The sequence below is a fragment of the Lepidochelys kempii genome, chromosome 7 (genome assembly GCF_965140265.1).
Source record: "Lepidochelys kempii isolate rLepKem1 chromosome 7, rLepKem1.hap2, whole genome shotgun sequence".
Taxonomy (NCBI): Eukaryota; Metazoa; Chordata; order Testudines; family Cheloniidae; genus Lepidochelys; species Lepidochelys kempii.
Genome location: NC_133262.1, coordinates 30,820,024 through 30,834,182, shown reverse-complemented (window position 1 = coordinate 30,834,182; position 14,159 = coordinate 30,820,024). Strand labels below are relative to the sequence as shown.

The 14,159-nt window shown below is 58.6% G+C and overlaps 2 protein-coding genes across 6 annotated transcripts in view; both read left to right on the top strand.

Annotated features, from left to right (window-relative positions):
* Positions 1–5,877, top strand: part of CATSPERZ (catsper channel auxiliary subunit zeta) — a 16,290-nt gene extending 10,413 nt beyond the window's left edge. For 2 of the 4 annotated variants that reach the window (XM_073351734.1, XM_073351735.1), the window contains one exon: positions 5,629–5,874. In XM_073351734.1, coding sequence (XP_073207835.1) covers positions 5,629–5,710 — 82 coding nt within the window. In that variant the 3' untranslated portion in view covers positions 5,711–5,874. Of the gene's footprint in view, positions 1–5,628 lie in introns of all 4 variants that reach the window. The other 2 variants (XM_073351738.1, XM_073351737.1) reach the window with 2 other exon arrangements.
* Positions 5,869–14,159, top strand: ESRRA (estrogen related receptor alpha). 2 transcript variants are annotated; one of them, XM_073351733.1, is made up of 8 exons: positions 5,869–5,951; positions 8,688–9,006; positions 10,000–10,116; positions 10,500–10,625; positions 10,831–10,998; positions 11,320–11,589; positions 11,998–12,302; positions 13,951–14,159. In XM_073351733.1, exons 2-7 carry the CDS (start codon positions 8,700–8,702, stop codon positions 12,243–12,245), a joined length of 1,236 nt encoding a protein of 411 aa, XP_073207834.1. In that variant the 5' UTR covers positions 5,869–5,951; positions 8,688–8,699; the 3' UTR covers positions 12,246–12,302; positions 13,951–14,159. The 2 variants fall into 2 exon arrangements, with proteins under 2 accessions (XP_073207834.1, XP_073207833.1); XM_073351732.1 differs by lacking the exon at positions 5,869–5,951 and adding an exon at positions 5,958–6,318.

Sequence of the window (14,159 nt, the reverse complement as noted above, 5' to 3'; positions counted from 1 at the left end):
TAACCCCAATGCTGTAGGACAGCTCTAGGGAGTCGAGGGAGTCGTTGTATGGGGGGAGGTGTTTGGTAAGGGATGTTATCCTTGGACCGCGGTCCCTATATAAATAACCCCACCCCAGAGGTAGCTGCCTCCTAGGCTCCTTCCCCTGGCTCTGTTATGAACAGGGTCAAGTCCACACACATACATACATGGGGGCTGCATGGGAGCTAGAGAGCTGGGATACTAGGGAGGGGGAAAGCAGGTCCAGTTATCAGGGGGGTAAGGGGACACTGTGGGTCAGGACTGAGGGGCACTAGCAGAGCTGGGGCAAGGAGACTGGGTCAGGATTGAGGGGCATTAACAGCTGTGGGGGAAGGGCTAGGACAGTGGAGCGGAAGCTGCAGGTGCTAGGCCATTCCCTAGCACCCACTCTGCTATGTTTGCAAGGTGTTTTTTAAATCCTCAGTCCCCTCCACACACCCCCACCTAGACACCAAAACTCTGCCACCTGTTGGCCTTAGGTGAGAAGGGCAACCTCACTCCCCCAGCTCCCTGTACCAGATAGGGCTTCCCCCAAATCAGACACAACAGACAAAGGCTTTCAAGTTGTGCCAGGGGCATAAGGGTTGCAATGGGCCTGCTAGTGAGTGGGGATGAAGGGCTGTGAGCAGCCCCTAAGCCTGTGGGGAACCCTGGCGCTCTCTTTTCTCGCATTCGTGTTCCATTGTAAAGCCCTCTGCAGAGGCTAGAATTTGCTCAGATTTTAGGAGTCCCCTGTGAACTGAGTTTGTTGCTTCTTGGCTTGGTCTCCTCTACCTTCCTTATCCCATAAACCCAGCAAAAATATGTCTGGGAGGGGGGCAGGTCAGGACTGAGGGGCATTAGCAGAGCTGGCTTGGGCCGGGCTGAGATGGCAGGCGTCTCTGGGGATGATGGGGCCCTGATCTCAGTTGTGGGTCTGTGCAGTGCCCAACAAGCTTGGTCCCTAGTATAACAATATTGTGATAACATTGCTATGGCAGGATGTGCTGTTCAAACAGTCTTACTGCAAGCAGTGTTCAGTCTTGAAGATTTGCTTCCTTGTTAGTTTTGTAATGCTCATTCATTTGGGACGTAGCTGTTGCAAGCAGCTAGAGTTTGCTTCCTGCCTTTATCTCTCTAACTGGAGACCTCCCTGGGACCCAGGCATTAGTGTTCTGTCTGAGATCTCTGAGAGAAAAGATCATCCTCTGTGCAGTTTGCAACCACCTCTCTTTCAGGACTGGTGCATCTAGTGTAAATAAACAGCTGATACTAAGAAAATCTCCACATACATTATAAGGGACCCCTATGATTATCTAATCGGGCCTACTACATAACAGGCCATAGGATGGCCATGATTAATTCCCATTGGGACTAGAAAAGAGCTTAGAGAAGAAACATCCCATCTTGATTTAAAATTTGCCAGTGATGGAGAATCCATCACAATTCTTGGTAAGTTGTTCCAATGGTTAATTACTTCACTATTAAAAAATTGGTCCTTATTTCCTCTCTGAATTTGTCTAGCTTCAACTTCCAGCCCTTGGCTTGTGTTAGACCTTTGGCTGCTAGATGGAAGAGTGCATTATTAAAGGCTTTTTTCCCCATGTAGGTACTTATAGATTGGGATCAAGTCACCCCTTAACCTTCTCTTTCTTCAACTAAACAGATTAAGCTCCAGGAGTCTCTTGTTATAAGGCATGTTTCCTTTATGATTCTTCTGGCTGATAACTGTGTTTAGGCCCTTCTAAATCAGTTTATCATCCAGCAAAAATCCAGTTCTTTTAACGTTGTCTCTGCTTACTCTGCAGTCTGGTCCTTGTGTTGGGACCTTGCTTTAAGTGACAGCAACCAGGAGATGCTCTGCAGCTGTGTCCCATTGATCTGAGGCTCCTGAAAGCATTGATTGGCTTGCTGGTGAAATTCTCAGGCACTGCTAACCCTAGAGCTTTGTTGTTCACGTGTGCCAGCATCTTAATTAAAACTGGTTCCCTCTCCTTTTATATTCAATGGGCTAGTGGGAAGGGTTGGGGGAGCAGGCCATGGGATTGTGGGTGTGTGTAACTAATACAGTGATGCCTACCTGGGTTTGCAGAGGGCCTGACCAGTGCTCTGAGAGGGAGGAACTACTGACCAGGGGATGAATAGCAACACAAAGTTGTTGTGGTAGAGTTGTGATGGCAGGGGAGATGTTGGGAAGTGATCCTGGTTCCATGTATCTGTGGCTGCGATAGGTGTTGGGTCACTGGAGGGACCCTGAATCAGAGCTGAGAGAACACTTCACAGAATTTGACACACTACCATCTCTGGGCAGCTCCGACCATGGGACCAGGATGGCACCTGCTGGGGTACAGGGACAGTTACCTGGTTACCAGGAAGATACAGTCTTGGTTACTGGGGAGATGAGAGAATGGTTACCTAGTTACAGAGGGGATGGTTACAGCAGGCCACTGTTGTAGTTACCGGGGGGGTGGGGTGGGGGAATGATTACCTAGGTAGCAGGAGGGACACAGTTACCTGGTTACCAGGAGGATATCATGTTGGTCACAGGAATCACAGGGATGCCTGTCCTGCCTGGTTACAGTGTTAACAGGCAGTCCCCTGTGATGTCAGCGATGATACCCCAAACCTTTCACCAGATACTTGGGGGGAATTGCTGGAGCCCCATCCCAGAGGGAACATGGAGTAGGTATGGAGGGAGCATGGACCCCAAAGAGTGGAGGGGCTCTGTAACAGGTGTAAGAGGCAGCATGGTCTAGTGAGGAGTCAGGACTCCTAGGTTCTATCTCTGGCTCTGGGCAGGAGCAGCATCTAGTCAAGAGCAGGGGGACATTGTTGGAAATGCTTCTCCCAGTGGGTGTGGAGTGACTGCCCAGTCCCCGCACCTCTTTGTGAACCCTTTTCCTCATGCCCTGGTGTTTGCCTCACCACCAAGGGGCAGAGTTAATGGCCCCTTTCCTTGGGTTTGGGAGTGGTGGGTAGGTGGCAGTTCCCAGCACCATGAGAATGGCATTTTTTACCTTGGCAAAATGTATCTAGAGGGGAACAGGGTGGGGCCAGGACGTGGGGTGGGTGGGCAGAGCCAAGACATGAGGGCAGGAGGGAGCAAGGCCTGGACCAATGAGGAGGAGGCATGGCCTGGTCGGGCACCATGTGCCATTTAACTGGGTGTGTGTGGCTCTTCCTAAGCAGGGCACACGTATCAGTTCACTTGCTGTAGCTGCACTGAGTGGGCCCTAGGAGCTTGCCCACCTGGTGACCCCCACTGCTCAGTCCTGCACCAGTAGGTGCCACAGGGATCCCCAAGGCATCTCCCCTGTGCCCAGTATGGCCCAGTCCCAGCTGAGGGCATCATTAGTCCTGAGTTCTCTGACCTGACACACACACAGACCCAGGAGTCCTGATTCCCAGGAGCAATATAGGCAGGGACAAGGAGAGGGGAGTGGGTTCTCTAAACACCATTGTCAGAGCTGGGGATAGAACCCAGGAGTCCTGACTTGTAGCCCCCTGCTCTAACCTGCTGCTCACCCCCCACTCCCTGAAGTTCTGGGGACTTTCCAAACCAGTTTAGCAGGGTGTGGACAAGGCTGAAGGTCAAAGAGAACCTCCCACTCCCCATCTGGCTGGGACAGTGCCTGTCTGGGGGTTCACCTTGTGATTAGCCAACTGTCCCTGCTCAGAGTCAGGGATGCTTCTACCAAACCAGGAGCCCCATACAGGCACAAAGGGCATGCCAGGGCTCCTGGGTTCTATCCCTAGCTCTGCCCCTGACCTTAGTCTATTTAGACTGGAATCTTTTTGGGGCTGTGTGTCTGTACAGTGTCCGGCATGAGGCGGGGCCCCCGTCTGGGTCAGGGTCTATGCAGCAGCACCCAGTGTAATGGCCCCAGGGGGCTGAGTGGGTGGGGTAGGCAGAGTGGGATGTGGAGTTCTGATGAGTACAGTCAGTCGCTAAGAGTCTGGGAAGGCCCCAGGCAACCTTCCAGTGCATGGGAAGTCAGGTCACACCTGTGTTTACAACTAACCTGCAGCCTTAACCTGCCAGCTGGGTTAGCAGGGGTGGCTGCTACACACACGCAGCACTGGCCCTCAATCCCAACCCACAGCCTGCTGCTATCCCAGCTGGAGCTCCCCTCCAGCACTGCCGGTGCCCCTCAGTCCTGACCCACAGCCCCCTGCTACCCTAGCCCTGGCCTCCTCCCCAACTTCCAGCCTCTCAATCCCAACCTGCAGCCACCTAGTGGGCTGGTTGGATCTGCCCTGGGGAATTAATACTAATGACACTTAATGAAGGGCCATTTGTTTGGCCATGTCAGGCAGAGGTGGGTAAATGAGTCCCATGTGACTTGGGGGTGGGAGTGACAGCTGGGCCCCCCTCAGGGGCTCAAAGTGACCTTCAAAGACCTTCAGTTGCTAAGGCCAGGAGGAGGCTAGTTTGGCTGGGCAGATACCAGGAATGCAAACTGTGGTGGGTTAGACCAGGAGGGCTAGGCAGTTAGGATGTTCCCCAGCTCTGCCTCTGACTTGCTGTGTAACCTTGGGGGCACATCTCTTCCCTACTCTGTGCCTCAGTTTCCCCCTTTGGCCACGGGAGATCATGCCCTGACCTGACTCTCACAGGGTGGACAGGGCTGGTTCCTGAAGATTCAGGGATAAATGTGTGGGCTTTTGAGATCATCAGGTGAGTAGGGCAGAGGGGGTCTCCTCAACTCTCAGGGTGTGCCCCCCAGCAGGACTCCCCCTTCCCCTAGTACATTCCCTGAATGGTTTGGCCTGGGCACAGAGTCTCCTTAGGGTCACTCCAATCTGGGGAAGTGTGGGAGACACTGTCCCATCTACCTGCTCCCAGGAGTCTCGCCACCTGCCCATTAAGTGAGAGCCCCCCCGCAGTGTGGTCTAAGCTGCCCCTTATTTATTTCCCCTTTCCTCCTGCTATATGCCACCCCATGAACCTCCCACCACCTAAAATCAACCCCATGATCCTACAGCCCCCCCAACTTGCTGCCCATGGAGATGCCTCAATCATTTCCACCCACAGCAGGCTGAATTGTCCCCCCAGGATTCCCCAGACCCCCCCCAGCACCAAATTAACAGCCCTTCATTGCGCCCCTCAGATCTGTAACCACTCTATGAGCCCCCAGACCAGCCCCTTACCCACATTGACCCCCATGATCCCCCAGACCAGCCCCTTACCCCCATTGACCCCCATGATCCCCCTACCCCCATTGACCCCCATGATCCCCCTACCCACATTGACCCCCATGATCCCCCAGACCAGCCCCCTACCCCCATTGACCCCCATGATCCCCCTACCCACATTGACCCCCATGATCCCCCAGACCAGCCCCCTACCCCCATTGACCCCCATGATCCCCCTACCCACATTGACCCCCATGATCCCCCAGACCAGCCCCTTACCCACATTGACCCCCATGATCCCCCAGACCAGCCCCTTACCCCCATTGACCCCCATGATCCCCCTACCCCCATTGACCCCCATGATCCCCCAGACCAGCCCCCTACCCCCATTGACCCCCATGATCCCCCTACCCACATTGACCCCCATGATCCCCCAGACCAGCCCCCTGTCCCCATAAGCCCCCCCGTTAATTCCCTGAATGCCCCCAACAGGTCCGTGCCCCGCCCCTCTGACTCCTCACAGCCCAGGCCCCGGCCGGCGCTAGCTCGGTGGGGGCAGCGAGGTCGGAAGTGAAGGGCCGAGCGCGTGCAGCCCGGCCCCGCCCCACTGCTGCATATTCATGAGGCGCCGCCCCGCCCCTTCCATTTGTCAGCTGGGAGCCCAGGAGGAAGTGCGCCGCGATGTCCTTTTGTGTCCTACACTCGGAGCGCAGCGCAGCGAGCCGGGCTGAGCCCGCGCCCATGGCCCGGCCGGCCCCCCGCGTCCCGGGCCACTGAGCCCCGCCCGGCCCGGACACGCCACGCCGGGCCCCAAGGTCAGTGCGGGATCGGGGCAGGGGGGCCCCCACCCGGCCCATGTGACTCCCGCTCCGCAGCGGGGGCTTGGGCGCGCACGGAGACAGACGGACGCTGCAGGGACAGACAGTCACGGGGCGGGACTCGAGGGGACACAGTGGGAACAGGCGGACGGACAGACGGAGGCACAGACAGACTTGGGGACGTGGGCGCTCCTGGGACCAGACAGACATACAGGGGGCTGCCCAGTCGGACACGGACAGACTGACAGACGCGCACACATGGCCAGCGGGGACAGAGCTGACCAGCCAGGCACACATGGAGACTCAGGGGGTGGACCCCTGGGGAAACGCGGACACCTGGACAGACATGGAGACTTGCAGGGAGGTGAGCAGCTGTATCCTGGTGCCAGAGCGTGTGTCTGTGTCAGTGACCATGTGTCAGTCACACAATCTCCTGCCAGGACATGGCATCTCATGCCCCCCTGCTGCCTGGGGCCTGGTGTGTGGGTATGTGTGGAGTAACGGGAAGAGGGAGGGAAATGGTAGGTGTCAAACTGCCCCTGCCCCCCACACTCAGGGCTCCATGACCAGTCAAGCCAGAATCTTCCCGGGTCAAAGGTCACAGTCCTGAATTGGCCCAAGGCCTGACCCTGAAGGGGGGAGTGTGTGTACAGAAACAGTAGGGGTGAGCTAGTCTGGGATTAGAATGGGGAGGCTGGGGAATTCTCCCCCACACTATGAATCCAAAACCCCCCACCCACACTGCCCGTCCAGCACATGATGGGGCCAGAAACCATCCACCTAGATGATGGGTAATGTCATATACTGGGACTCCCTTTGACTGGGAGCAGGACGTGGTGTCACCCCTCCCATACACACCAGAATGCCTCCTGGTGTACGTTCCTATGGTCCATTGCATCCCCTGAGGGGCAGGAGGAAGAAAGTTTGACCAACTTTTCTATCTCTGTTCTGCTGATGGGAGGGAGGTTACTGGGGGAAGGGTATGCATGTGTGGGGTAGGATGTAGTGGCAGGGTAAGGATTGGAGTGCAGGGGGAAGGAGGGTGAATGGGCTGGGAGGGTGGGGTGAAATGGGGGTACTTGGAGGGGGTACCAGTCTTCCCCCAGTAGCTGTCCCAGATGTCTGGGTCCCAGTTCCCAGGGGCTGGGAGTGCCTTAGGGCTCCAGGTTAGTCCCGGGGCGGGGGGGTTGGGTCGGTATTGGGGGTGTGCAGGGAGAAGGGGAGTGCATGGATAGTGGGGTGCAGAGCAAGGGTGGAGGTTGGGGGACTGCAGAGGGGGAAGAGTGCAGGAGGATAGAGGACAGTCTTCTGTAAGCACAATGGGGCATGATGGAGGGTCCAGACCCCATTTCCCCTCCGCCTGCTCTTGCGTAACTCCCCCCCCGCCGTGGGACATTAGGAAAGAGACAAGACGGCACAAAGGGGACAAAGGTCGGGGGGGGGAACATGGGGACAGACATAGTAACAGACACGGCTGACATGCCTAGAATGCTCTTGGGGACTGGGATGCCATGTATGGACACAGTGGGGAGCACACTGACATGGGGCTAACACACATGGACATGGCCCCTTCCTCCTCTGCCCCAGCTGGACTAAAGGTGGCCTCTAGCATTCATTCCTGGCCCAGTCCGTGCCATCCCGGACACCTGGGTTCCATTCCTGATCCCAATTTCTCCCCCTCCTCATGGGCTGGGAGTGCTGCCAGATAAGTCCCACTGTGAGGGAGGAGGGATGTGGGTGCTGGGCTTGCCTATGTGTGTTTGCAAGGGAGGGTACAGCCCTGCAGGGCTACGACCCCTCCCTGACCCAACTGGCTCCATCGGAAGAGTGCCCTGCCTGGGTCCGTAGGTGGGGAGCACAGGCAGTTCAGCCATGCCTCCCATCCCCCGAATCCCAGCGGATCCCGGCTCCTCAGAGGCCCCCTGCCCAGAAACTGCTCCAGAGCCTGGCTCTGAGTCAAGCAGGGTGGGTGGGGGAGTGCCCGGCGGGGTGAGCCCTGGAGAGTATCTTTGGGGTAGGGGTTCTGAGCCCTAGTGAGTGGGGGTGAGTGTGTTGGGGAGGGGGAGCTGTCTGAGCTGCGGCCTCCAGACTAATCCCTCTGCCATGACCCTTATCTGCCTCCTGCAGCCTGGGTTGACTTGAGCCCTGGAGAGGGGGTTAATTCCTGTACCAGAGCTGGGGAGAGAGCACAGAGCTAAGGCTATTTCTGCTTCTGGATTGTTGGTACCAACTTTTGCCATCCCAGAGACCCCCCCGCTTGCATGCCCACTAACAGCTCCCTGCAAGCAAACACACACACAGCTCCCCGTACCCGCCCCCAGCCTGTGATCAGAGTCTCTCTCTGTGACCTTGAGCCTGTCACATGCCCGACCCTGAGATACTGGAGCTGGCATTGGGAGGGGGAGGGAGTGTGCTGAACATCTGGGAAGAGGCCCCTAGGTTGGGGGGGGGGAATCCCGGGCAGGGGTACCCAGCTCTGGGGGTCACAGCTCTGACATCAGAGCCAGCAGTATGGGACTGAATCTCCCCCTGGCAGCTATCCCAGGGGAGTGACCGGGATGTGGAAATGAACCTGGGTGCCTGGGATGGCAGTGCAGGGCACTCGACCCTAGGGAGCTCCCACAGCGTCCTGGCAGAGTGTAAAAGGGCAGGGATTGGGCAGTCCAGATGTGGGGGAGGAGTGTCTGACTGCCCCCCCAACCTCCCCTCTCCCACATGGATCACCCCCTGCAGGCCACCCCAGCCATGTCGTCTCGGGATCACCGAGCCGAGTTCTTCATCAAGACTGAGCCGGCCTCCCCGGACAGCCTGGCCCAGCGCAGCCCCAGCGGCTCTTCCGATGCCAGTGGTCCTCCCCATGACCCCGAGCCGGGGGCACTGACCCGCCGGCGCCATGACAACAACCCTGATGAAGCCTTGCCCCGGGGCAAGTATGTGCTAAGCTCCCTGCCCAAGCGTCTGTGCCTGGTGTGCGGGGACGTGGCCTCGGGATATCACTATGGAGTGGCCTCCTGTGAGGCCTGCAAAGCCTTCTTCAAGCGCACTATACAAGGTAACCCCCTGCACCCCCCCAGCCTAGGGGGCCCCGCAGTCCTGATCCACAGGCCCTGCTGACCCAGCCCCAGGCCCCTCCTCCGCTGATCGTTGCTGCGTGGATGGGTGGTGGCTCCCTACCCTTCAGTGCACTTGGAATTGGGTCCCAGTTTCCCAAAGAGGGCCCGTCACGCACCCCTGCCCCTGTCTCAGCTTTCCAAATGCTGGGTGATTGGCTCAAGGGAGAGGAACAGCTCCAGGTGGCTGCCCCAGGGCTCCCTGCTCATGGCGTTTGGTGATTTTCCATGGTGGGCAGGGGAATTTGATTTTGCTGAAATTGTTTTATTTTTCCCTTGGGAAAATTGAGATGAAATCTCTTGAGGTTGGGGGACTGCAGTGGAGCTTGAGTGGAGCCCAATTGACTCCACCACCCTCAGCTGCTGCAGTGCCTCTTGGGAGCTGTAATTCAGATGCCTTGCACTCCCCATTCTCCTGTAGGCTGGGTTTCCCAACAGGACTACATCTCCCATGATGCACCGTGGTCTCCCTTGCTGAGCCTCCCCAGTGCCTGCTAGGAGCTGTAGTGCAGGTGTTTCATGGGGTGGTTCTCCTCCCTGGGCTGGGCTACATTTCGCACGGTGCACAGCGGTCTTCCATCTCCTCCTAGCTGCATTGTGGGAGATGTAACCCAGGAGCTTGCAGCATTAATGGGGAGGGTTGCTTCTGCTTTGTGGGTGGGTGGCCCTGGCCTCCCACTTCCTTGGGACTACATCACCTCTCCCCCCAGTTTCTCCTCCAGCTCTCAGTGGTTTGGCCGCATCTCATTGCATGCCCCTACTTCCCCAACTCTCCCCCCAGCACAGGCTCAGCCCCATCTCCTCTCTCCCCCAGGATTTTCCCCACCACCACTTCAGCTCATCTCCTTCCTCCATGTTCCCCCACATCTTTGGTCTTGGCCCCTGTCTCCCCCCGAACCAGGTCTCAGCCCCGTCTCACCCTGCTCTTCCCCCAGGCAGTATCGAGTACAGCTGCCCGGCCAGTAACGAGTGCGAGATCACCAAGCGGCGCCGCAAAGCCTGCCAGGCCTGTCGGTTCACCAAGTGCCTGCGCGTCGGCATGCTCAAGGAAGGTACGGGGGGTGGAGGGACACGGTGGGGGCTGGGGGGAGAGCACAGTGGTTCTGGGGGGTTGCAGGGAAGGAGCTGGGGCGTTGGCAGGGGGAATTGGGTGGGAACTTGGGGAGGGGAAAAGAGCTGGGAGGGATTAGAGAGCTGCTGGGGGGGGCAGTGGTTGGTGAGCTGGGAGGCAGGATATGGGAGGGTCAGGAAGCCAGGGTAATGTCAGGGGGAACCATCAGGAGAACCCTGGGGGGAAAACAGCCCCTCAGTTCCCCCCTGCTGTTATGAGAGCAAATTGGTCCCCTTGGAAATAGGGGAATGGGCAGGATGGGTGGGGAAAAAGGAGGGTTTTGGGGGTGCATTCTGACCCCACGTCTTCTGCTCTGCCCCCTAGGGGTGCGGCTGGACCGGGTGCGAGGGGGACGCCAGAAATACAAGCGCCGCCCTGAGGTGGATGGGGCCCCATTCCCCAACACCTTTGCCACCCCCCAGATTGCCACAGCGAACAGCAAGAAACCAGGTGAGTGGAGTGAGGCTGTGGGTCAGGATTAAGAGGCAGAGCCGGGGGGCGGAGGGGGAAGCCCAAGGCTGAGGTAGTAGGGGCCTATGGGTCAGGACTGTGGGGTATGGGCAGATCTGGGAGGGGGAGGAGCCCAGGTGTGATAGGGTGCGAGAGGGGGATGGGGTGCTGGGGGATCTCCTCTCACATTGCCCCCTCTCTGCAGCTCCCATTAACCCCATGGTGTCCCATCTGCTGGTGGCGGAGCCTGAGAAGCTGTACGCAATGCCTGACCCAGCGCTGCCCGATGGGCCCCTCCGTGCCACTAGTGCCCTGTGTGACCTGGCTGACCGCGAGATCGTCGTCATCATTGGCTGGGCCAAGAACATCCCAGGTGGGGCCTCACCCCCCCTGCAGCATTCTTTATGACCCCCATCTCCCGCCCAGCCTGTCCCCTGTCTCCTTGGCCCCATCCCCATGTGCTGCCCCTCCCACAGTGCTCCCCTCCTCACCCTTTCTCCCTCACCCCCCGCAGATTCCTGCTACAGGGTGCCCAGCCCTGCTCCCCCGTTCCCATCCCCAACCTTCAGCTCTGCTTCCTCATCCCTGTTCCCTTCCCAGCCCCCTAACTCCTGTCTCCCCCTTGCCCCCAGCCCTGCCCCCCTGCAGGGTTCCCAGCCCGCACTGCCCCCTAACTCCCGTCTCTCCCCCGCAGGGTTCCCGGCGCTGTCGCTGGCCGATCAGATGAGTGTGCTGCAGAGCGCCTGGCTGGAGGTGCTGGTGCTGGGTGTGGCCTGGCGTTCGCTCCCCTGCGAGGACGAGGTGGTCTTTGCCGAGGACTTTGCGCTGGACGAGGAGGGGGCGCGCGCGGCAGGGCTCTGGGAGCTGAGCGCCGCCCTCCTGCAGCTGGTGCGCAAGTACCGCGCCCTGCGGCTGGAGCGCGAGGAGTATGTGCTGCTCAAGGCCCTGGCACTTGCCAACTCAGGTGGGTCCTGCCCTATGGGGGGCTTGGGGTGGGGGCAGTTCTCTGCACCTGGCTTTCATCTCCCCTGGGCTGGGATCGGCCCTCCTCCCCCCACAGCTGCCTGCTTCCCCCCAGGCTCTGCCTGCCACCCTCCTTGACTCCCACCCCAGACTTCACTGAAGGACGTGGTGGCCTTGGCCCCACCATAGTTTCCCTGCCCCTCTGACTTGGTGCTCAGCAGTGACATGGCAGACTCCTGCTCTAACCCTGTATGATTCCCCCCCAAGTGCACATCAGCAACATCGGCCATACCCCCCCCCCACGGGTCTCCCCAGACTCGGTGCATAGTGTTCCCGCCCAGGCTGGGTGCACATCAGCAACATTGGCCACGCCGCCCCTCTAACCCCCATGGTCTCCCCCGGCCCCCAGACTCGGTGCACATCGAGGACATGGCCGCGGTGCAGCGGCTGCGGGACGTGCTGCATGAGGCCCTGCTGGAGTACGAGGGCAGCCGACGGCCAGAGGAGCCGCGCCGGGCGGGGAAGCTGCTGCTAACGCTACCCCTGCTGCGCCAGACGGCCGCCCGCGCCCTGCACCACTTCTATGGCATCAAACTGGGAGGGAAGGTGCCCATGCACAAGCTCTTTCTCGAGATGCTGGAAGCCATGATGGACTGAGGACCCTCCCCGCCTTCCCCTCCCCGCCATGTGTGGGGGGCAGAGGCATGGACCGGGGTGAGGGGCTTGGGGACAGCCACACAGACCTGGGGCAGGGAGGCAGCCACATAGATGCGGAAGATGGGCAGGGTGGGAGGGGGACAGACACACTGGAGACACACAAACGAGAGGAGTAGGGATGGGCGGGGCTGGGGACAGACACACGGACATTGGGGTACCAGGTTGCTGGGGGGACAGACACAGACGCTCTGGCTGGGGGACAGGGGGGATGCATGGGGACAGTAAGGCAGATAGGGGAAGGGGAGGATTGGACTGATGTGGCTCAGGGGAGCTGCAGCATGGCCACAGGGCTGGGGAATGGGCATGCTGGAGACGGACCGGGGGACACTGGTGGGAGGGGACGGAGTGACACGGGGACCCAGCCCCCCATATGCACTGGAAGCCATATTCTAAGTTATTAGCTGGGGGGAGGGATTTAGTAGCAGGGGGAGAAGAACCAGGGCCTCCAGTGGAAGCCATAATGGACCTGAACAGCACAAAGCTGGACTGCAGGGGAGAGTGTGTTAACCCTACATGCGCAGACCTGGCCTGGGGGGGTCCCTGCTTGTCCCTGGCTCAGAGCAGGGGAAACCCCCAGCGGAGGGGTGCTTGCCCAGCAGCCACTGTGTGCTGGGGCTGGAGGTAGCTTGGCACTGGAGGGGTCAGTTAGGTGGGGAGGGCAGTAGCAGGGGCAGCTGATTCTCACTGAAGGGGGGTGTCCCCCTCCTCACTGAGTCCATGGTGGGTGTCCCCCTCCTCACTGAGTCCATGGTGGGTGTCCCCCTCCTCACTGAGTCTCAAAACTCTCTGCTTAGAGGAGAAAGTATGTGTGGAGGAGAATAACCCCCCATCCCAAAGTGGGACGCCCTGAGGCCTCCCAGCCCCTGCCCCCGAGTGGGGTGAGGGGTTTACAATGTCCCTTCAAGCAATAAATGAACAAACTATGTTTGCACTTGGTGGGGGGAGGGGAACCCTATGAGGGTCCCTTGGCTCAGGTCTGGGAGATCCCTGTAGTTGGGATACCTTAGATAAGGAGGGTTGTGGGGGTCCCCTGTAATTCAGGGGAGGGGAGTGTGTGTGGGTCTCTTAGATTGGAGGGGGGTATATTCTTCTGTCCTGGGAAGAGAATTGAGTTTTGCGGGGTGATAAGCCCATACGTTGCCTTGAAACATGGGGGAGGGTGCTTGAGCCAGGGACTTCCAGTTGGGTTTTCCAAGGAACATCCAGTGGGGTGACATAAGTGGGGGTGAGGGGAACTTAGCAGCAGGGTCTGGGAACCTCCACTGAGTGCTGGTCTCTTCCCCCCCACCCCACCCCCCAAAAAGCCCCTGGATGGTGGAAAGTCTGGAGGGGGTGGGAGTCTGACTGGGGGAGCCTCTGCTGGGGGGTGTAGGGGGGTGCTTAGACAGAAGCCTGGAATTGTGGGAGGGGGAGCACAGCACTGTGATAGGGTAGCTGTACAGATAGGAAGAGGGGTTTCAAAGGCATGGCCATATTGGGGGGTCCTAGGGATAGGAACAGAGGCCAGTATCCCCTCCACCCACCCTCAAATTTCCCTTGCCCTTCTGCTGCCCATAGCAATAAGCCCCCCCTTTCCCTTGGGGTGGGGGTGAAGATGCTGAGAAACATGTACATAGCAATATATCAGACTGTATATTTCTTGCAGGAGAATACGTGACCCCTTCATCTCTGCTCCCCTTGGAGGGGTGCACCCTCAGTCCCCCCATTTCTATAATGAGTGGGGTGACATGGAGGAGGTTTGTATTAAATTATGTATGTGTATATATTATAAATACCTCTATTTTGTGTATAGGTGCTATACACACACATACATAGAGCTATATTCCAGAGCCAGAATAAACCATGGAGATCTCA

Excerpts from the sequence above, each read along its gene's own strand:
- ESRRA (XM_073351732.1), top strand. The coding sequence starts at position 6,250 with ATGGAGACTCAGGGGGTGGACCCCTGGGGAAACGCGGACACCTGGACA. Across the intron at positions 10,117-10,499 it reads CGTCGGCATGCTCAAGGAAG|GGGTGCGGCTGGACCGGGTG; the intron begins GTACGGGGGGTG and ends TCTGCCCCCTAG. Across the intron at positions 11,590-11,997 it reads CCTGGCACTTGCCAACTCAG|ACTCGGTGCACATCGAGGAC; the intron begins GTGGGTCCTGCC and ends CCCGGCCCCCAG.